Source organism: Mesoplodon bidens (assembly GCF_964165515.1).
Source record: "Mesoplodon bidens genome assembly, chromosome: 7".
Lineage (NCBI taxonomy): Eukaryota > Metazoa > Chordata > Mammalia > Artiodactyla > Ziphiidae > Mesoplodon > Mesoplodon bidens.
This window is the reverse complement of record NC_138164.1, coordinates 9529655-9552738: the sequence shown is the minus strand read 5'-3', so window position 1 is coordinate 9552738 and position 23084 is coordinate 9529655. Positions and strand designations below refer to the sequence as shown.

The window sequence follows — 23084 nt, the reverse complement described above, 5'->3', positions numbered from 1 at the left end:
TTCCAGGGAGATAGAAAAGCATAGAGGGCTTTAACCAGGGGCAGAGGAGAGCCAAAAATGACCCATTTACTTTTTGTGGAAAGTTCATTTTGACAGTGAAATAGAGAATGGATTGAAGGCTAGAGGCAGAAAGTTGATTCCTTCTTTCTTTCCATCCGTTCAGCTCCCCGTCGATCCTGTTCATCTGTCCTGTCTCGTCACCCAGCAAATAAACATTACTGAGCGCTTGGTTCTGGGAACAAGCTCTATAATCAGATAGGCCTACGTTTGTTTGATTAGGCCTCTCCAGCCACTTAGCCATGTGTGTGACTCTGGGCAAACTACTTAATATGTCAGTCGTTCAATTTAGCACCTGAAACACAGGACTGGTAATATCCATTAATACTTCACCGGTTGGTTGGGAAGATTAAATGAGAGAATGCCTTCATAAATGCTTGCCACTGTGCCAGGAATTCATAAGCGCTGCTAAACTTTTAGCTATTTGTATTAATATTAGCAGGTTGGAGGTGCAGATTTGGGAGCTGTCATGATCCTGGGGGTTGTTAAAGCCGTGGGTGTGCACTAGAATGAGACTCGCTTCAGGCATTAGCTGAGCTCATACTACTTACAGAGCGTCCCGTTGAGCAGGGAGGGAGGCTCAGAGGTGTGCGCCCAGGAACGTGCAGGTCTTCACTTTAACACCAGTGAAGTGTTAAACACCAAAGTGTTAAATGCTTTGGTCAGTTCAGTGGTGGAGATTTACAAAAGCTTTTTGGAGAAGGTGGGGTTTGAAATGGGTCTTAAAGGATGAACAGGACTCCACTGGGTACATATGAAGGGAGAGAGCGCTTCACGCACAAGTGGTGAGCCGTTGGGGAGGTAGGGGGCGGAGGAAGAAGAATGTGTATTAAGAAAACCAGAGGCGGGCTTCCCTGGTGGCGCAGTGGTTGAGAGTCCGCCTGCCGATGCAGGGGACACGGGTTTGTGCCCCGGTCCGGGAAGATCCCACATGCCGCAGAGCGGCTGGGCCCGTGAGCCATGGCCGCTGGGCCTGCGCGTCCAGAGCCTGTGCTCTGCAACGGGAGAGGCCACAACAGTGAGAGGCCCACGTACCACAAAAAAAAAAAAGAAGAAAACCAGGGGAAGATAAGTAGGACGAGAAGATGGGCACCCTTTGAGCGAATACAAGGAGAAAGTATTGAGATCTAAGGAAGTGTCAAATTATTTTCAGTAGAGAGCTTTGAATTCTATTCTGAGGATTTTGGACTTTAATAGGAACGCTAGTAGGGGGCAGAAAGATAGTATCAGGCTTTTATTTAGAAAGATTCAAGGACAAAGGTGTGAATGGGCACGAAAGAGGAAAGTAGAGGAGAAAACTACTTAGAAGTTATTAGAAAAGTCTAGGCCAGAGGCATTGAGAGCTTGAACTCCAGCCCTGGGGGTGGTAGGGAAGGATGGGTTATGGGAGCTTTAGGGAAATGGAATTAATGGGATTCAGTGGCTCACTTTTTGTGGGGTGAGATGTAAGAGATGGGCTTGCAGCTTGAGAGACTAGGAAATGAAGATGCCATCGAGGGTGGGCGGTAGTGGGAGGCGGCTTGGGAGGAAAGACGGCAAGCTCAATTTTGAGCATCTGAGGTGCTTGTGAGACATCTGTTTGGAGGAAATGTCACGGTGGCAACAGGTTGCTGGGCTGAAGCTCTGCCTCTGCTTCCAGGAATAGTTGAAGTCATGGAAAACAGGAAATGGCTCAGGTGGTGAAGGGCCCACCTTTGGGGAAGGACTAAATTTCAGGTGGAGGAGCAAGGGAGGAGGCAGCTGCTGAGACAGGCAGAGGAATAGAAGAGAGAGGTGTGCGTCCTCAGGGAGGAGGGGAGAGATTTTCAAGAGCGACACAAATCAACAGCCTTGTAAGCCCAGAGAGTTAAATGGCACGTGATAGTATAAGTTGTCTGTTGACTGAAGTGCTGAAAACAGAGTTTTTGGTACCCGTCGGGTGGCATATGGAGGGTCCGCTGATGTGGGGTCACTAGGTGGGGAGGACATCTCCTAGACACGTCGACCACGAGCGCCCGAGATTCATGTGGTTTTGGATAGTTGGGGTGAGTTTCCTCCCGGTTGGAGTTTTTTGCCTACCCCTTGCTCGAATCTTTCCTCCACCGGCAGTTTTCTCAGGGATTCAGAGTTTGAGGAAGGATAAAGGGAGCTCCTTTCTACTCCTGGGTCTGGAATCACCATGTGTGAGGATGTCCCTTATCTCGGGAAAAGACAGGAGCGCAGCTGTGGGTTCGCGTGTCCGAGACGGACGTGCACGTGGTGTCATCCGCACTCTCCCTCTCGCTTCTCTGAGCAAACTCGTTGAGGTGAGGTGGCTGTTCTTCCGGTGAAGCAGTGCCAGGAGCCGGTTTCAGCCCTGGAGTGTTTGGCCGTGGGTTGCGATTGGCCCGAGAGAAGGGGGGTGCTGCTCCCAGAGAGGTGAGCGCCTGATTCTGCTCCTCGGACCATCCCGAGGCCCCCAGCCCCCACCCCAGGACGGGTCCCAGGAACCACTTGCTGCTATTCTAAGGCCCAGCTCTTCCAACCGAGGGAGAAGAACGTAATTTCCTTTGTCCAGGGTTTGGCTGGAGATGGTAGTGGATGAGTTCAGAAGTCAGAGAGGATGAGGATGTTGGCGGTGGGGTGAGAACTTGAAGAGCGGCTTTCTGAATCACAGTGGTTGTTGGTATTATAACTGAGTTTCCAAATTCAAATTCTGTTTGGGGATAAAGCAAAACATTCGGCCTTACTGTCCCCGTACGCCCTCTGGTCACATTTGGCTTCCTTTATTCTGGTCTCCTTTTGTTTCTTCTCTCCATCCGTTTCCTTCCAAAAGTCAGAGCCCTGCCCTCGCCCCGCTGCTGCCCTCCTCCCGCACTTGCTGGTTTGGGCCTTTGGGCTTCCTTCCTTTTCTCTCTGCCAAGGATCCCCAGGTGGAAGGTTCTGCTGCAAGGGGCGTGGTTTGCATTGCAGATGGGTCCAATGGGACATCTGAGGTTGCAGCTGGATCTTCATGCAAATGGCAGTGTTCCCCGCCCTGCACTCCACTCGCTGAGGGAAGGTGGGGATGCAGCTTCCCAGGGTGCTTCCTGGGGCCCTGACAGCCTCGCATCCATCCGGCTGTGCCCAGGGCCCCGAGCCTGCCCTGTGCCAGGCCTTGGGCTTTTCCCCCCCCTCCCCTCGTGCTGCTTTGGCTGTCCAGTCTCACGTGGGCTTTCCTTCCCGTTTCCCGTCTCTTTCCTACATAACCTTTCCTTCCCCCATCTCTTTCCTTCCTCCATTCTCTCAGAGCAAAGCAAACACCTGTTAGAACTTCACTGCACTTAATTTTCCTCTCCTCTTCCTTTCTTCATCTCCTCTAGTCCATTAAGAACACAAGCTAAATATTTACACAGTTTTTAAGCCTTGACGTGAGGGGATTTGGTACGGTGGGATGTACAAGGTACCTTCTGCAAGTGAATTCTAAGCCCTCTGTGATCAGAGGACACTTGATTCTCTTTGCCACACACTGGTCTTCATTTTAAAGATAGGAATTATGGCACTTGTCATTACTACCTTGGTGGAATGATTTAAGGACCCAGTGAAATAATATGTTGTGAATGCTTTGGGAAGTGGGATTCTTTTTGTTAGTTTTCTGGGCAAATATCTCCAAAACCACATGCAGACACTGGAGTTTGCAGCGTGTATAAACTGAGTTGAAAGTGTACTGATGCGACCTCTGAGGAGCCTTTCAGATCTTCCATTCCGTGGTCCCTAGACAGTTCTTGGCGTATAATGGGGGGGGGGCGGGGGTGTCCTAACACTATCTGATGGATGGATGGACAGACAGATGGTCGGATGGATGGCTGGGTGAACGAATCTCTCCATGTCTAATTGCCCTACTTACCCCTTCCTATTGCTATTTCCATTTCACGTGGACACCACCGCCCCCTCCTGGCCAGCAGCAGTATTATGGTGCAGCAAGTCCATAGCTGGGCCCTTTGCTCCCTCTTTCTCCCCAGCCCCGAACCCTGGCTCCCCGAGCTGGCTCGTTGGGGCCCGTCTTTGGCCTTCAGTCACTGACTGCTTGTCTCTCCTCCCCGTCCCTCTGCACCCCGCCCCCTCTCTCCGTCTGCCCCTGCAGCACTGCCAGTAACTCCAACCGCAGCACGCCGGCCTGCTCCCCCATCCTCCGGAAGCGGTCTCGCTCGCCACCCCCTCAGAACCCGGACGGAGACAGCATGGTGGAGAAGGGCTCAGACCACTCCTCGGACAAGTCCCCGTCCACGCCGGAGCAGGGCGTGCAGCGCAGCTGCCCCTCGCAGTCCGGCCGCAGCGGTGGTAAGAACTCCAAGGTGAGCCGGACCCCGCCGGGGACTCTGTCCTTGCTCGTTAGCCGGCTGCAGGGAAGCTGGCACTGGGGGGACGGTGAGGCAGGGAACCCCATCATCCAGGGACCTGACGTGATTGGCCGGCCCCTAGTGTCCCAGAGATAGCCTTGATTCAGTGAGGCGAGGCGGGGCCGGCAGGGGAGAGAGACCCTAGTTAAATTTTACCATCTCAGCTAAGCACTCTGAGAGGGCCCCGGGAGCTGGAAAAATGACTCCGCAATGACCGTTATCTCTCCTTAGGGGCTAGGGAGCCTCACGGGCCTTGAGACTTGGAGGAGAGGTGCTCTGGGGGTCAGGAGGGGTCATCTGTTTAGCCCTGCTCCCTTTTCCAAATTTGGGGTAGAAGGGAACATTATTTGGGACAACTGTAGTGCCAGGAAGGGAGTCCTCAGGGAAGGTTGCGGAATGCCGTTTTCACCTCCGCCCTGGCCACCACCTTGCCCGACCTTTGGTAATAACCTACTTGGTACTCATCCGGCCAAGAGGACGGTGACAGGGCTCTCCATCCCTCCCAAGTGTGTCAGAGTTGCCACCTGAGCCCCGGGCCTTTGCCTAAGGAGGGGCATAAAATAAGCCCCGAGGGACCTGGGCTACTTATGGTCCCCAGAGACTTTCTTCTCCCCCACCCCCTTAGTCCTTTGGGAAGCAGGAGATGTCTTTGCCTAGATGCTCCTTCAAAAGCTTCTCTTACCTGCTGGACTCACAGGCCCCAGGGAGGGGAGGGGACCCCGGGAGGCTCGGGAGCTGGCTTCCCACCTGAATTTGTCGTTTGATTTCTTGTTCTTCCTCTTCTCCCCCCACCCCATCTCCCAAATACCTTCTTTGCATGCATGGTCTTAGTCTCACAAGCGCCTCTCAAAAGTAAGCCATCTTTTGTCTCTGTCTTTGGTCTCCCCTCCGGTGTTGAATTGTCTGTAGTGCTCCGCATCCCTCCCTCTTCCCTCGCCCATCTTGGCCCATGCGTCTTGCTTGGCCCCTTTCCCAGAAGGGCCGGCCCCACTGCCCCTGGCAGGCTGGCTGAGGTCACTGAGCGGACCATTCCCACTGCACCCGGAGTCGGAGACCAGACCCGCCCCCCACCCCCGTGTCTCTGCCTGCGCCCCAAACACTGCCTCGGCTGGGCGTCTGTTCCCTACTTTCCTGGTGCCATCTAGAAGCAGAGTCCTGCCAGGGCTTAGTTTCATTCCTCTGGGGAAGGGAGCCCCCCCCCCCACGCAGTCTGGTGGGGCTGCAGGTCCTGATACCCCCTTGTACCTGCTCTGGTGGGCGATTCCTGATTCCCCAGGCGAGCTGATTGAGGGTCACGAATTCCCTTACACGAGTTCCCTGGTGCAGTAGAGCCACCCCGGGAGCTCACCCTGGCCCGCTCCTTCCCTCCGCTTGCCCGCTGAGAGCTGCTCAGCCTGAGCGCCCCTTAATGCTTCCACCCACCATCCAGCCTGGGGCTCCTGGTGTTCTTAGGATCCTGGCTGGTGATCAGAGGAGAAGTCTTCTCTCAGAGGGCGTGGCACCAGCCCCGGGAGGTCGTGGACGTTGAGAGTTGTCCCTGCTCAGGCCCTGCACAGATGCAACCAGGTCAGGGAGCCCGTGCCAGAGTCTGCCCAGGACCCCAGGATTTCAAAGGCCTGAGGAGAACTTGGAGGGAATGGAGGGTGAATAATAGGTGTTTTACAACAGCGGGGCTCAGGAAATGATACCCACGGGGGAAGGGGGTGGCTACAGCCTGAAGAAGAGAGAGCTGAGGGATGACTTAGTCATAGCCTCAAGCCTCTGTAAGGGCTTTGGGGAGGAGCAGGGTTCAACAGCTGTTCTGGTTACTGAGGGATGAACGAGTGGCTACAGGGCTAATCCTACAGTCTGTGACCTTCAGGCTAAAAACTCATCTTAGCTCTGAGGATTTTAAACCACCAGCTGCTGGCTGTGGGCAGGGCAGGAGGAACTCTGCCTGCCCCGAGGAGGCCCCCAGGAGTCCCCTGTGGGTTCAGGGGGCTCAGCAGGTGCAGGCCTTTTGGGGACGGGGTTTGGAGGTGACCTCCGTCAGCCCCTCCTGAGCCCCTCACGCCTCTGGCTGGGGAGAGGGCAGATGCAGCGGGACAGGGCATCCAGTTATTCCATTTCTCTGCCTCTGCCCACAGTGTTTACACACTTTTCCATCCTAAGGTCAAGCTCTAAGCTTCCTTACCCTCTTACCCCTGTGCCTAGCAAGGCACTCAGTGAGCAGAGAGCAATACTTATTTATGGTCGGCAGCACTTAAATCAGCACTTAACGGAGCGCCTCTTTGGGTCAGGTGATGGGTTGAGGGGAGTAGCCAATGATGAGGATTTTTAAAAACTCCTCAATGGTAGGTCTTCCTTAAGAAAGGGGTATGAAGACCAGGTTCCCACCCCCAGGCAGCGTCTAGTCTGGGAAGGGAGATAAGAAACACAGATTATCCTGATTATTTGTGCCCAGATTATCCACAAACCTAACCTGACCTTCAGAACCACATGAGTAGCTGGGATGCTTGATGAAGTCGGAGGCAGGAGAGCTCCCGTCTGAGGTGGGGAGCGGGTGCAGGGAACCAGGCTGGAACTCACAGCGGGATTGTGGAGGGGCAGAACAAGACATCAGGAAGAGACCAAGAGCTGAGCGAGAGCCCAGAGTGCACCTCAGCCCCTTTCCTGAGAGCTGAAGAGGGAGGTGACTGGTGGGGTCCAGGTTTTCTTTCCCCGCGAAGAGCTTGGGTGAGGCGGTGCCTGAACCCATCAGCCACAGACCGAGGTCCCATCCTCTCCCCAGCTGTGACCATCGTCACCGACCGACAGCACAGCAGTTAACAAGGACTGACTTGTGGCGGGGAGGGCAGCCTGCCACCCCAGGCAGACGTGGTGGCAGCCGTGGTTGGTCTGGGAAGTGTGCGTGCGGGACAGAGAAGGCACACGAGGACCAGTGTAGGAATGAGGCTCTGCGTTGTCAGGGCCCGGAGCAGGGAGCGAGGGAAAGCTGCAGGGGTGAGGTGAGGAGAGGGAGGGGGGTCTTTTGGTGGGGATACCCCTCCCCCGGTGGAGCCTTTTCTCAGGTTGACCGAATGCAACCACAGCGAGGGGTCTGGTGGCCAGAGCTCCTGCCACTATTCTCACAGCCAGGCCACCTTGCTCCCTGCGTCCTGTGCATTAGAGGAGGTGACCTCCTATTTTTCAGGCCACTTCTCCCTGAAGCCGGGCCTCGCTCACAGTGTCTGCCTGCCCTTCTCTTGCGCCCCCATTTCCTCGTGTGTTAGTACACTGAGGTTGGACGAGGTAGCCGGCGAGGCCCCGCTCCTGTGACTCTGCAGCTGTCCTGCTGAGGCGGGCCCTGCCCGGGGCAGCCCTGCCCAGAGCCCTGGGCTAGACGTCAAGGCCCAGGTCTATTCCAGGACCCCTTAGTTTGTGCCACCGCCCAGCTTCCGCTCTGTAGTGCTGGCTTGTGGCCGCCAGGGGGAGCCCGCAGCCGTTTCCTGCTCCGCCAGCTCCGGAATCGGGCGCTGCGATGCTGGGAGCCCATTGTGCCTCCCCGCGCTGGGTGTGCGGTGTCGCGGGCTCTGTGGCTCTGGCACGCCTTTTCCCCTTTGACTCTGTCCCTGTTGTTCAATCCTAATTTTTGTGGTTTCCTTTCCAGTATGACAGACTTAACCTGATCAAAGTAAGAAATTGTTCTTTCCCCCCAGCTCCTCTAACTAGTGCTCCTCCGTCCCTCCTCTGCCCACACCCCGTCCTCCAGACTCCCGGGCCTTTGCACTGGGGGGATGTGTAAGGAACTTGTCTGTTTCCAGGGGCCTTGGAGTCCCTAAGGTGCTCGCTCCTCAGACCTCTGGCGAGGAGTTTAGAAACCTGCTCAGCTCAGCCCTGTCCCAGCAGCTCTGCCTTCGGGCGGTTTTCCTGACTCCGCCCTCCCGCTTTGCCCAGATCCACTTATCACCTGTCAGAAAGCCCTCGCCCCACTCCCTCGTTCTGTTCTTCCCTTGCCTCTGGCCCTCTGTGCACAGGAGGACATTTTCGAGAACCCACCGGGGCAGAGACTTCATGCGTGCCACTGGACACCCCTCTCACCCTCCAGGGCCACCGCTCCCTGGCCTCCCTGCCCTGTGAGCTGGGCCCTCCCGGTCCAGCAGCTCCTCCAGGACTCAGTCCTGGAAAGCAGAGCCATGGAGATCAAACTGAGTTGAGGGAGACTCACACCCACATGGCTGTTCCCAGGGGCTGCCGTGGATTTGGCCGGAGGGGTGGACACCCTCAGTGGTGATGGGTAACAAGCTGCCCACAGAGCGCTGGATCGGGGCAGAGTCTCAGGCTGAGGGACAGAAGTCCTCCTCACTCTGTGTGTCTGACGTTGCAGTACTTGTGAACACGCATTTACACAGGCAAGTAACACACACAAAGGTATCACACAGCTAGTCAGAGATGGGCCCAGGTTCCCTGGTGCAGGCTCTTTGTCACTCTGAAGCTCTTTTTCCAAACAGATTCAGAAGGGCCATGCATCTGTGGGGGCAGTGCACGAAACTCTCCTTCTTCCATTCACCCGAGTTGGGGGGCGGGGCCTAAGTAAAGGATCAAATTCCTGCCGCCCCCTTTCCTCCGAGGGTCTCACGTGGAGGTCAGGACGGTGAGGTGAGCAGCTGGGGGCGGGTACAGAGAGTTGTCTCAGCCGTGAAGCAGGTGTCTGATGACCTGGCTTTGGTTTGATGAAACGCAGGCAAACTGCGGGCGCTTGAGGCCGGCAGCTTCTAGAGCGTGCTTTTCCACTATTGAGAGAGGTGTTTTCATGGATACCTGCACAGCCTCGTGCCCTGTGATCTCAGAATGAGGACCCAAGAATTAAGATGTTCTAAGGTGCAGCCTCCTTGCCCCATCCACTGTCCTCCAGAATGACTAGAGGCTAATTTTCAGTCCACGATTCCCATTCTCCCTCAGTGGTGGAATAGTTGGCTTTGAATATTTGGATTTGGCCCCTTACCTGCTAGGCCCTCTGGCTTGGAGGAGAAGATGAGGCTGTGGTGGGAATACGTGACTTCCGGATGGGGCCAGTGGTGACAGCCTTTGTTGGGAAACGACCAAAGAGAGCATCTTGCAGAGGAGGATTGAGCGCCTGCCTTGCCATGTGCCCCCTGGCCAGTGAGATAGGGTGTGAGGTAGAAACAAAGCCACTCAGGCCACCCATGCCTGCCCAGAGTGAAGGTGAAGGTCTCCACAGAGTTCTTCCGGTGGGATGGGAGAGCCAGCGAGGGGGGCGATCGCACGCCCAGGCCTTCACCACTGCAGTCACCCTCACCCTCCGCCCCCCCGCCTCTCCAGACACTGCACAGCAGACCTCCTGAGACCACGCCTGCCTTCTTCCCTTAGGAGTAGGGACCCTGTAAGACCAGGTGGGCGGGATAAAGGTTGCTAAGTGTGCCCACGATCCACACCTCTGCGTGTGCAGCCATAGCTCGGAGAGCCTGCCGTTGGGTTCTAGACCACCCCAGTGAAGCAAATGTTACAATAAAGCAAGTCACGTGGATATTTTGATTTCCCAGTGCATATGAAAGTTATGTTTACACTGTACTGTAGTCTGTCGAGTATACAATAGCATTATGTCTAAAAAAAAGCAGTGTACACTTAAATTATAATTAACAATACAATTTTAAATTAACTGAAAAATAATGAATGCTCTTGGGAAAATGGTGTCAATGGACTTGCTTGACACACGATTGCCACAAACCTTCGGTTTGTAAAAAATGCAATATCTGTGAAGCGTAGTAAAATGAGATGTGCCTATAGTTAAGACGTGGACCCGTAGGCAAAGCTTCCTTCTATCCAGTGATTCTCCTCCTGAATTATACACCCTTGGCAAGCATTTTAAAACTGAAAATACCCCAGCCCCTGTCTACCCAATCTAAACCTGTTGGGTCAGCCCCTGAAGGGATGGGGCAGGGGTGTGCATGTGCGTGTGTGTGTGCGTGTGTGTGTCTGTCTCTATCTGCTTGTCTTTCTGTCTGTCTTCCAAGTGGGATGTGTATGTATAAAGGACTCCTGGCCAGTGAGATAGGAGATAGACTAGGCCATCCCTCCTCTTAGCCATCCCTCCTCTTTCCCTGAAAAACTTTGTTACCTTGGCTCAGGGCTGGGAATGGAGAGCACCTGAATTCTGGAGTCGGGACGGACCAGGGTTCGTTGGTATTGAATTTTAACCCCATGGAGTCGGGAAGGACCTTTAGCAATTATGTGCTTCAGCCTTGCTCCCCACACACAGCCCCCAACCACTCCTTGGCCGCTGTCACTTACGTGATCAGCCAGTTGGGCAGAAGGAGGAATTTACTGAGTTGGAGGGAAGTTTCTAGGCAGTCCCTTGACCCCCCGACACCAGAGGGTCCCACCCTGCCTTGCAGGGGGGCCGACTTGGGTGGATGGCTCTGTTGGTCTCCGTGGGTACTTTGCTTCTGATCAGGGCCCATTGGGGCCTGGGTCTCGGATGCCTGCAGTGCATTCCTCGCCCCCATCAGAAGAACCTTGTGATGGGGTCTGCTCCCTTCCGGCCGAGCTCTAGCTGGTGCTGCGCTGCCTGCCATCCCAGCCGCGGGGGCTTCCAGCATGGACCGCTCCCTGGGCCTCCTTTCGGGAGCTGTCTTGAGAAAGGAGGACCCCCACCCCGAGCAACAACACAGGGAGCCTTCAGCTGCCTTGGGATTCCTCCTCCCCGCCCGCCCTCCGCTGTCTGTGTAACCTTCCCTCTGGAGCCAGGAATGCTCTGGCCATTCCCACCATCTCTCCCTGACTAACGTTGCTTCTCTTTTACTTTGTTTTTTTCAGAAAAGCCAGAGTTGGTATAATGTAAGTATCCCTTTTCTCTGCTTGTTGGGTTCGTGTAAGGCCGGTAGCGGGTGGCTGTGCTCGGGGGATGGAAGCATGGGGGGCGCAGCGTGGCTTCCCTGTGGGCTCTGGCAAACTTAGGGGCCTAGAAAGGTGGGCTTTTCCCCTGACCAGACCCCCTCCCTCAAAAACCAGACACCATGGTTCTCTTCTGTAGCAGGACAGGACTGCTGGTGAGGGAGTGTTCGATTCCCAGAGACCAAGCAGGGACGGGCTGCCTCGTACCCGCCCCTAGAATCCCCGACAAGGGCCCTCCAGCCCTGACGGACGAGACCGGGCTGGGGAGGCATCCCAAGGCCAGACAGAACTCTGGGACGGGACAATCCTGGGGCCTAAACTTAGGGCCGAGGTTTCCTCCCCTTAACCAAGACATTTTGGGGAAAAAGCAGCCAGACAAGTTGCCCATTTGTAGCGAGGCTGTCTCATGTAATGGAATGTGACTTCTCCCCTGGGTCCCCTCAGTAGCCCCACGGGCACACTCCTCCCAGAACACATTCCTGGCTCTGGGGTCATCCCTGCGGTGTCCAGCCAGGCGCTCCTACGTGGAAGCCGATCGTGGAGTAAGCGGTCCCTGCAGAGGCCACATCCTCTGGGTCACAGAGCTGGGGCCACAGGGTTTTGAACTTTTCCCGTGAAGAGCAGCTGGCTGAAGTCTCAGCGGCCTGCCCGGTCATGCTCCCACTTCTGCGGCTGCACAGTGGACGGACGGGCAGCCGTGGCCCGGTCTCAGGTCACTGTCTTTCATCCCTGAGCTTGCTGTTGCCCGTGCTTGACCCTGATGGTCACGTGGACGCATCCTCCCCCCTCCCCTAACACCAGGCCCTGCTGCAGCAGGTCGCGTGGACTTGGAGAAGGTGCCGGAGCGGGCGCCTGGGAGACGGCCGTTGAGGGCGCTCTGGCGAGGGAGAGCGGCTGGAGGAGTGGGGGAGGGGCTTGGGTTTAACGCAGGGACTTGGGCCGGAATCGCTGTGTGGAGGGTGCTTTCCCACAGGGCTCAGCGGTTCCCCACAGTCAAGCACATGTCTGTCAGCCCCGTGGCTTCCCACCTCCTGCTGCTCAGGGGACCAAGCAGAGGTAGGGTTGATGGATCCTAGCCTTAGCCTCACCCAGCCCAGGCAAGGCAGAGGTTGGTGGGCTGTGCCGGCAGGAGGGGAGTTGAGGGCTTAGGTGGCCTGTGGGTGGGAGAAGCCGGACTTCAGCCCCTCAGCCCCCCTCGGACCCACAGTGGTCTTCACCGGGGCTTGTGGCCTCCCCGTGGCTTAGAGCTGACCACCTGGAGGGGAGAGGAGCTCCTTCTGTGTGGGAGGACGTAGAGGGGATGGAGAATGCTTTCCTGGGAGTGGGTGGGGCCTCCAGCATCCTTTCCGTCACGAAATCCTCCACCCTCCCGAGGGGTACTGTAAAATCAGTGCCTCAAAGGGGAACAGGGAACACGTGGCTGCAGACCCAGGGGACAATTAAATCGACCAGATTTGGACGGGCAGGTCCTCATCCTTGCTGCTTGTCTCCACCCTCTCCCTCTTATCTACTCCTTTCTCTCCTTTCCTCTTTCCAGCAAGCTTTTCTGTTCCGTCTCAAGTTTCCTTCCCTTGAATCCTTGCCTACCCTTTCCTCGCTGACTCCCCCGTTTTCTTTTCTCCACCTCCGTTTGCCGCTCTCCTTTCTAACTTTCCTTCTCCAGGCTGGCTTTCTCTCCCTCTCTGGTTCTAGCAGGCTTACTGCCCCCCACCCCCACCCCACTTTTCCCCTCCCTTCACTCCTAATTTCTCCCTCAGCCCCACAGAGGAGAACTGGCTTCTGAGCCCTCAGCAGAGCAACAGGCTAGAAATAGATGCCGCCGCTTGGCTGGACGGTGGTGGTAGGCCAGCTGCCGCATGGGGCCAGAGGTCAGGCGTTCTGATGGCAGATAAGTGACAGAGGAGCCCGGCGTGGCCGAGCGCTGCTTCCTGGTGGATTCCACCTGCAGCGGAGACGTGCCGGAACAGCCCGCCCTCACTCGCTCCGTAAATCTCCTTATATAGTCGTCCTCCAGAGCCCACCCAGTTCCCAGGCCTTTCCTGCCCTCACGCTCCATTAATCCTAGGCTGTCTCCCTTCACCCTCCACCCCTCACCCCAGACGGATTCCAGAGACGCTGACTCTCCACCCAGCACAAATCATTAACTCACAGAGGCCAAGTGCACAAGGGGCTCTGCTGAGCAGCGTTCAGAGATCCCCTCCCGGCCTCCCGCTCTCACACTGGCGCTTCTTCTGGAAGCTCAGCCATACCAGACATGGGGCCCATCCACAAATGTGTTCCTGCTTCCCCTGCTCCCCGGTTCAGGGTTTCCAGGCACACGTGGCCCCTTGTGTCTGCCACCCGGCCCCGGGGTGCTGCCTTCTTCCTGGTCCTGCCGGACTTCCACTGTGGACATCCTGACTTGTGGTCGGGACAGGGAGCAGAATGGACCAGCGTGGGGGAGGGAGAGAAAAATGGCGGGTGGGCACCGGGAGGCAGTGGAAGAAGCTGAGCAGATGGGAGGGAAGCTGGGAGGCGAAGGGGTCTCCAGCCGGCCTGAGCCACAGATGTCAGGGGCTGTGTCTAGTGCATCTCGGCATTTTTTTTAATGTGTTTTCGCGTCCGGAGGGTCATCAGCTGCCACGGTGGGTAGAGCTCTAGAGAGGCCGGCTTCAAGCAACACCGGGACCCCCCCCCACACCTCTTCCAAGTAAAACCCTGCTCTCGTCCTGAGGCTGATGCCCCAGCTCTGGGCTGGTTCACCCCTGGGTGTCTGTGGAGGAAGCAAGATGCTGCGTGTTCACACAAGTGGCACCCCCAGGAATGCCCACTCTGATGGTACCAGTGCGCTTCTCCGTGGGCACCGCCTGAGCGTGGCTGTGCTCCTAGGCTGGATGCTCTGGCTCCACTGGGAAGCCAGGTCCTGGGAGTTTCCCTGCCTGAGCTCAGAACCACCTGAGTCCGTGCCCACGGGCGTGCAGTGCCCCCATCCTGTAGGGCCTGTGCTCCTGTGGTATGCTGTGTGTGTGTGTCAGCGCTCGTGTGCAGAGGCCCCATCAGGAAACTTCAGCTCATCGCCCGCACTCCCCAGCACTGCCGGGCCTAGTCCATTCCTGGTTTCTCAGGAGGCCCTTGCCCCGCCCCTGTTGCTGTGACCTGGTTCTCTGTTTTCCCTTGACCTGCTTGGTCCTCCTCCCTCACCTCTGCGTTGGCCTAGGGGGTTGGACTTTGACCACCAGGAAGGCTACCCCATGTCTCCTTCTCAGCTCTGCGACAGCCCTCTCTGATCCCTCTCCTGACACCGCTGGTGGCTCTCCAGCTGTTCTGCTGCCTGAGGCTCCATCGCTGGCACTGGACATCCTTCCGATAAGCAAAGGCTCTGTCGTCCCCAGCCCTAGGGACAGTTAGAAATGCCTGGCCGGATTCAGGACAGGGAGGGTCAGCACAGGCTTGCCGACTGTTGCGAGAACATCTCAGGCCCACTGGAGCAGCCTGGCTCTGATGTGAGAGGAAGCCCCCCCCCAACCCCGCCCTGTCCCTCCCCAGCCTCCCCCTCCACCTGCCTCTCTTCTGCATTTTACTTTTACCTATTTAGCCAGGGAGGAACTGTTACCATGATGACAAACCATCTTGGCCTTTATAAAGCGTGGGTCCCACGGAGGGAGGTGGCTGGACCCCAGGGACACTTGGAAGGACTGAGGCAAGAGCCTCTGGTCTCTAGCCAGGGATATTCAGGTCAAGAGTGGGGTTTGAAGGCCGGGCTGTCTGCCTGAGTCCCTGCCAGGCCTGATCACATCTACTGCCCCTGAACCCCCCTTTGACTACCCCAGTTTTATTAGTCAAGGCCCCCAGCTTGGGGGATACACAGGTGGAAGGATAAGCAGAAACAGGGAACCAAGGGGAGAGTTAGGGGCAGGAGGGGTGCAATCTGCCCCCCAAAGATGGCCCCACTGGACACAGTGGGCTCTCGCATCTTGGATGAAGGCAAGTCACAGAAGTCTTTTCCCCGGTGCTCCAGGTGGACAAAGGTGCTTCCTCACCTGCCTCACCTCTTTCCTGGAGGGTCAGTCATCTCCGTGGCAACCTAGGGAAAGGAAGGTTTCTGAGGTCAGAGGATGGGAGCCCAGACCCTGGCGGCTCCCCTGAGACTTTAGGGCCCATGTGGCCTGCTGGTCCCCGTTGGGGATGCCGGCTGTCCAATGGGGAAGAGGGATGGTGCCGGCCCTGTGGAATGACCAGGCAGGCCTGGCAGACATACTATTGAACAAGGGGACGAAGCTTTGTAGGAATGAAATTCGAATGGTGGGGGACAATGAGGAAAGTGGGAGTGAACTCTGAAAGGCATCGCTGAGGACACCTTGGCAGCCCGTTTTTGTTTGTTGTTTTTTTTTCTGGGACGGCCTCTGCTTCCTCTGCCTCCATCCAGCTCCCCTCTGTTATTTACCCACGGACCCCCGTGCCCCCGACAGCCATCTTAACTTTCTCCAGGGTGGCCCCGTCTCCAGGTGAGACCACTCCCGGTCCCGCTCCTCTCCACCTTTCTCTGTTACGCTCTCTCCCACCCACCTCTCTCCTTCCTTTGCTGGGCCACCTCCCCTGTCTCCACTGCCCCTTATCCCACATCTGGCTCCTCCCTACCCAGATCTGGTTGAAAGTCCAGCGTCTCCTTTGAGGGTCTTCATTGGTTTCTTCCTAGGTGAGGCCAATGTTCCACCATGATCCATCTGTTTTTCTCCTGGACTCCTCCACCCTCTCCCTCCCGCTGCTCTATCCAGGGAGGGGTACCACTTGGTCCCAGCTCCCAGTGTTTGCCATCGAGTTAATGTTTAGCCTGGGGCCAGTTCCCTCTCCCCAGGCTGGAAGTTGCCCGCTGCCCTGCCCGGCGGGGCGGTGTCGTGAGGGGGCGTAGGAGACAAAGGCTGAGAGCACTGGGACTCATCTCCCAGGGCTTATCTTTCTGGGTGTGTCCTGCCCCTGACTCACCGCATTGGACCCCAAACAGTCATCCCCTCATCTGGCCGCAGCAATACTCAAATGTTTCCAGGGAATTTCTGTAAGGATTCAACCCTCTTGGGTCCTGGCACTGTCTAGATCGTGGGGTCTGGTGAGGCCCAGGAGAGAAGCATTCCGGTCACCCTGGAAAACGGAATTGCTGAGTTCTCCTGCCCCACTCCTGACGATGGGGCTGATGCAGGGCGGAGAGAAGCTCGGATATATGGCTTGGAGAGTGTTGGCAGGAACTGGGTGCTGAGGAGCCATGCCTATAGGAGTGGGGATGTGTGTGGATGTGTACACACAGGATGCTGTGTAAATAGGGACAGTGTAAGAGGCGCAAAAGGAATGCATTCATGTGGTAAATAGTTTCTGAGCGGTGGAGACTTGAAACCCACCATGCCAGGTGCTGGAGAAGATAGTTGGAGGCGTTAGCTGCTTCCTGGAGAAGATGGTAGTCTGAGAGAGGAATCACCCTGCGCGATAGACGGGCGGAGGAGGTGGCCGCTTCCGGGGTGTGCACAGTGGGAAGCGAACAGGAGTTCGGGGGAGGACTCAGGCTCTTCCTCCAACGCAACTTAACTGGGAGACCCCAGGTTCCTCTGAAGCACAGCTTTGGGGTTTGGGAGTCAGAAAGCTATATATACATTTTTTCCCTTTTTTTGCGGTACGCGGGCCTCTCACTGTTGTGGCCTCTCCCGTTGCGGAACACAGGCTCTGGATGCGCAGGCTCAGCGGCCATGGCTCACGGGCCCAGCCGCTCCGCGGCATGTGGGATCTTTCCGGACCGGGGCACGAACCCACGTCCCCTGCATCGGCAGGCGGACTCTCAACCACTGCACCACCAGGGAAGCCCAGGAATCTATACTTTTTTTTTTTTTTTTTTTGCGGTAGGCGGGCCTCTCACTGTTGTGGCCTCTCCCCTTGCAGAGCACAGGCTCCGGACGCGCAGGCTCAGCAGCCATGGCCCACGGGCCCAGCCGCTCTGCGGCATGTGGGATCTTCCCAGACCGGGGCACGAACCCGTGTCCCCTGCATCGGCAGGCGGACTCTCAACCACTGCGCCACCAGGGAAGCCCGGAATCTATACTTTTAATACGATGATTAGATCATTTTTAAGTACGGTACAGTTTGAGCGTTACTGCATCAAATATCGATAGCTGAGACTCCTAGGACAAAGGCAATGTTCTCCCTCGTGTGCAGCCTGGAGACCCTCCTGGCAAGGCGGGCAGAACTGGGAAGGGCGAGCGAGGTGCCCCATTTGTCTCCAGAGTCTGACTTTTCCTGGGAATCCAATCTTCCCGGCCCCAGTGCTGTCTGACCTCTGCCCCCAGCTTCTCTTTCTGGAGCCCTTCTTGCCCTCATTGGCCTGGCTCTCTTTCCTCTCCAGAGGTCTCAGCTTCGTTGCAGCCTGTCTGTCTCCTTTGGAGCTGGCCCAGATTCTCTGCTCTTAGCATGGCTCCTTGGCCCTCAAGGTCTGAGAGGCTGCGTGGGTACCCTCCCAGCATCCCTGGGAAGGAAGGCGATGCCTCCCACACACCTGGGAGCTGTTGACCTCAGCTTCTCCCCACCGGCACATCTGAAACGGGATGAGTTAAACTTCCAAGTCTCCTGTTGCTGCTGCTGCTACGGGGGAGTTGGTGGATGGATGGGCCAGTGAGGGGAGAGTGTGTCTCCAAGAAGTCCCTGGCTGTTCAGATCTCACATTTCAGATTTCATCACAGCAGCAGTGCCCCTGGCACCTCCTCCCCTCCCTTCCCCGACGCGGAGCCTTGGCCAGCTACTTTCCATTGCAGGAAACATCTGCTGGGGAGGCCAGGCTAGGCCGGGGGTTACTGGAGGACGTTGGCCGGTACCATCACCCAGATCCTGTAACTCGAAGCGTGTGTAGGGCTCCGGCCCTGCCCGCCCACCCGCCCTGCCTCTCCCCCTCCCTCCTGCCACGGGCGATTCTAACAAAGAAGTTGTTTGCTGGTTAGCCGAGAGGAGCGCGTCTGGGAGGAAAGGGGGTGGGGCGGGGAGCAGGCCCTGGTGCCCCAGCCAGCGGTGGCCACGCTGCCTGGGTGAGGACCGTGAGTCACAGCGACCAGCGCCCGCCCAGAGCAGCGACTGCACGTTGAACAGGCTGCCTTACGGGACAGTCCAGACGGAGCTGGGGAGTTGGGCGTCTGTCCTCCCTGGAGTTTCAGACCAGCCGTGAGCCACTGTACTTACTGGGTGTGAGTAACGGTGGGGCGGGCCTCTGGCGGCCCCGTGCACCTGCCCCGTCCTCCGCGTCCTGGCCGCAGCCGGCCCCTTGGAGCGGCTCATCCACGCTGACCCGGAGGAGGGGCACCCTCATGTCCCCTCTGGGTCCCCCGCAGCCTGGAGACCTGCCACGCTGGGAGCCGAGTGCGATTTGGCGGAGCCCGGCCCCTGGAGACTCTGGCCAGCCCGCCTGAGAACCTTGCTGACCGCACCCTCCCACCCGTGAGGCTCTGCGCCGGGAACCGGGCTCTAGGGGCGCCAGGGGGGCCAGCGAGGGTCACACAGACCCGCTGCCGAGGAGCCAGAGGCCGCCTCTCTGCGTCCAGCCTGGGCGAGACTGACTGGTTGCATCCTGTGGGGACGGTGGGGGGTCGGAGTGCGAGGACCGGGATGGAATCTCTGACGGAATCGGGGGTCCTCTGGAGCCTCCTGCTGGAGCAGGACAGCCAGCCTCTGCAGCGGCGCCTGGAGAAACTGACGGACGGACCTGCCGGCGCGGAGCTCTGCTGCCGGCCCGGGTCCGAGGAAATCCCAGCCGTGAGTGCGCATCCTCACTTCTCTGCGCTGTGTGACAGGCCTGCCGCGCCCTTGTCATTCTCCACCTGGCCCTGCTCCCTGAGAGGGCCCCGGGTTTGACAAGCCTTGCACCAGAAGTCTTTGACCATTTAAAATGAAAATAGGTGAGCCGTGCCTCCCCTTCGGAGGAGACGGCTTTAGAGCACAAGGGCACCAGGGAGAGGGGGTCACGGTCTCCCGCGTCAAGAAGGTAGATGGTGGCGGGGCCAACTAAGATCTCTGTACTTTAGACTCTAGGAGGCGAGCCTGCCTGCCTTCCACGCTGGCAGCCTGCTCGAATCAGGGCAGTGACTTGCGGGCCTGGGTTAAGGAGTTCCTACACCCCGCCGAGGCAGCCCTCGCAGAACTGGCTGACTTCTGAGGTCAGGGCTGGATGGGCCCTCCCCTCCCCATAGCCATGGCTTTGTTCCGAGGGGAGGAGAGGGCGGCTCCCTCCGTTTGCCTCTGGTTTGGAGATTAGGGCCAGACTCCCTGCGCCTGCATCTCTGTCCATGTCTGAGTCCTCACTGGATGTGAGAGAAGCAGGGGTGACAGAGTGCCACGGAGGGAACATTTAGAAAGGGGAGGACTTCCAGGCTGCAGGCAATTGGATGCCTGATGTCCACTTTCAACTGAAGGGGATCCGGGGCCACCTGGTAGGCTGGTCCTCAGGCTGATATTGGAACTTTGTCAATTTAAAGACCGACTTGATTGATACAGTTTTTTTAAAAATTGTGGGGTTTCCCCGGGGGTCCAGGGGTTAGGCCTGTGTGCTTTCACTCTGCCAAGGCCTGGGTTCGATCCCTGGTCGGGGAACTAAGATCCCGTAAGCCGCATGGCACGGCCGAGAAAAAAAAAAAAGTATGGTAAAATACACGTAACATAAAATTTACCATCTTAGATATTTCTAAAGATATATTTCAGTAGTGTTACGTATGTTCACATTGTTGTACACCCAATTTCCAGAACTTGCAAAACTGAAACTATACCCCCGCCCCAAAAAAGCCCCAGTTGCAGGCATGGAAGGCTAGTGGGGACCCCCCGCGTAAGTGAACACCTCATCCACAAGAGGGTGCGCTCGGCTGGGGCATCCCTGTTGTTTCCTTCTTGGCGCAAGGATCCTGAGGCAGTGCAGAGCGATGGCTCAGACCCAGAGCTGTGGACCACACTGCCCGCCCTGGTTCATATTCCACACTCGCATTTAGTAACCACGTGCCTTGGGCAAGTTCCTTAACCTCTCTGTGCCTCAGCTTCCTCGCGTCTAAAATGGGATCACAAAAACGACCCTGTGGTCAGATGAGAGGATGTTGTGAAGCACTTATGATAGTGTTTGATGCAGGGTCATATCTCACTCCACGTTAGCTCTGCAAGGTCGGTTAGACATAATTGGGAACTTCCTGACAGTCAGGTGCTCAGGCAAGGGTTTTCAGTGTGTGGACTCTGTTCTGTGAGGCCAGGGGGCCACTGAGATTGGATACCTCAGTATCAGTTTGATGGGCCCGAGGAATGTTGTCTTCTGAGGTCTTTTCTAGCCGTAGAAGTCACGGGATGGGCTGGCTTCCAGACATTCCCTCCCAGTGACTCTGATACTTGGTTCAAACATACGGTCGGTGAGTTCTGAAGTTTGGGATTCTACAGCATATCTATTGCTTTGGGGAAAGTAGCAGAGGGTCCACCTGCACATACAAAACTCATTTTATAAATAAATAAGCCAAAACAAGAGTTTAGATTTCAAATTAACTGTGGACAAAGTAGTTGAAAGCACTCCTCTTCTTTCTCTCTTACCTGGAAAACCTCCCCCAAACTGAAGTCATGCTGTTTTCTGTCCTCCAACTTCCTGAAATCCTCCTGTTCCCTCTGGTACAGGTAGTCACTGAGCTCAGGTAGTCAGTGCCTGCTGCCAGTGTGGTCAGGCCGCAGCCTCAGCTGTCTCACGGGCCGTTAGCTTTGCAGAAAGCCAAGAAACGAGCAGTGCAGAGTTCACTCCATTGTCGCCACAGCTGTATGCCAGTGGATTCCCAGGGAAGTGGGCGAGAAAGCGTAAATGGCCAAGACCCATCTGTCAGCAATAGCAGGACGGTTTGTCTACCTGCGTGTGTTCCTGGCATAAGTAGGTCAACAAGTCACCTGGGTGGAGTGCAGATGTCTCTGTCACGAGGCCTGGCCCTTCCCGGGCTGTGCGCTTGTCTTCGTGTATCATCCTTGGGTGCCTTTCACCTACGGGCACACGATTGATCGTAAGCTTGGAAAGAGCAGGATTCCTGTCTGTTCAACTGGTTCATGGAATTTCCAAGAAGGATTCATTAAAGCAGTTGATGGGTTTGAGTTTTCACTGAGGCACCAAAATGCTAGGTGGGTTCAAGGGTGTCTGGCAGCACAGGTGATGGTGGGAGGTGAGCACAGAAGCAGGGATCGAGACTTCTGCCACCTGACCAGCCAGAGGACTTTGGGCAGGGACTGCTCTCCGGGCTTAGTTTCCTTATTGGTAACGTAAGGTTTGGCTTAGATAGTCTTCTAAGGGATGGTGAGGGAGTGAAGTTTGGGTACCTCAAGTTGCCAGATATGTTTTTTTTTGTTTTTATTTTTGGCTGCTTTGGGTCTTTGTTGCTGCGCGTGGGCTTTCTCTAGTTGCGGCGAGCGGGGGCTACTCTTCGTTGTGGTGCGCGTGCTTCTCATTGCAGTGGCTTCTCTTGCTGCAGAGCACGGGCTCTAGGGCGTGCGGGCTTCAGTAATTGTGGCACGTGGGCTCAGTAGTTGTGGCTCGCAGGCTCTAGGCGCGCCGGCTCAGTAGTTGTGGTGCATGGGCTTAGTTGCTCCGCGGCACGTGGGATCTTCCCAGACCAGGGCTCAAACCCGTGTCCCCTGCCTTGGCAGGCAGATTCTTAAACACTGCGCCACCAGGGAAGCCCGCAAGATATGCTTTTAAATTCCCTACTTGTGTGCTTTTTTTTTTTAGTACTAGTTTTATGGGGTTTTTTTTTAGTCCACTCTTTGTAAAGGTGTAATTCCTCACTCCCCCCCGACCAGTTTTATTGAGCTATAATTGACATAACATTGTACTAGTCTTATGTTTCATGATTTCTTTTTTCCAATCATGAAGTTCAGGCACAGCCAAGTGCTAACTGTGTTACTCATGATGACAGCTTCTTCTGAGGGCTGCACTGGGCACCGTCATATCCTGGGTCCTGCCGGGGGGTGGGGGTGGGGGTCCCCTTGGTCCCCTTGGGCCTGCTTCACTGTCACGGTGGTGCTTCCTGCTGTCAGAGGCAGAACAGCAATAGCCCAGAGCTGTCCCTCCTTCCTTTGTCCACTTGGAATGTCGTATGGGCCCTGCTTGGTATGTTTGACATTTTCTCACTGATGGACACTGGGTATAAAGCCTTCTGCAGCATCAAATTCTCTCCACCGTGTTTCTCCGTACCAAGCCCCCTTTGCCTAACTCCTGGGGTCTCTGGCGCAACAGAGCCTCAGCTTTGCCTTGAAACACGCAAGCAAGTGCTCCTCCCGCACCTTCCTCCCCAGCCCGCAAACCTGGGAACATCCTGCTAACCTTGGCCATTGTCACGCAGGTGTTAAGCCCCACTTACAAGCAGAGAAATGAAGACTTCAGGAAGCTCTTTAAGCAACTTCCAGACACGGAGCGCCTCATCGTTGGTGAGCTGGGTGACCTGCATGTGGGGGCAGGAAGGCAATCAGGCTGCTTCTGAGTACAGGTTCCCCAAGTAAGAGCATCTGTCTGAGAATAGGGAGCGAGGATGTCCAGGGAGCTGGCTCCAGCGGGGGGAACTCAGGGCTGAGCCCCATTTGCGTGATGGCCTCCAGAGAGCCGGCCTGGGAGGCGTCGCTGCCACTCTTGTCCCTGCAGATGGCCCGGCGGAGGAGGGGCTGGGTAAGTTGTGGAGGAGGAGGGGCGTTGGTTGAATTGTATCGGCCTTTCGTCCTCTAACGTAGGCCACATCCTTCCCGTGCCCGATCAGGAGATGCTAGGGACTCCCTTGGCCACTAGACTAGTGTTTCACACACCTAGTCCATGGTGGGCAGTTG

General features: G+C 56.5%; 1 protein-coding gene across 6 annotated transcripts in view; it reads left to right on the top strand.

The window, feature by feature from the left end:
• Nucleotides 1-23084, top strand: part of GRAMD1B (GRAM domain containing 1B) — a gene marked incomplete at its 5' end in the record, with an annotated part of 165757 nt that overhangs the window by 118098 nt on the left and 24575 nt on the right. For 5 of the 6 annotated variants that reach the window (XM_081239914.1, XM_081239909.1, XM_081239913.1 and 2 more), the window contains 3 exons: nucleotides 4139-4349; nucleotides 11190-11210; nucleotides 22610-22694. In XM_081239914.1, the coding sequence (XP_081096040.1) occupies nucleotides 4139-4349; nucleotides 11190-11210; nucleotides 22610-22694 (317 nt within the window). Of the gene's footprint in view, nucleotides 1-4138; nucleotides 4350-11189; nucleotides 11211-18260; nucleotides 19023-22609; nucleotides 22695-23084 lie in introns of those variants that run through there. The other variant, XM_081239911.1, reaches the window with a different exon arrangement.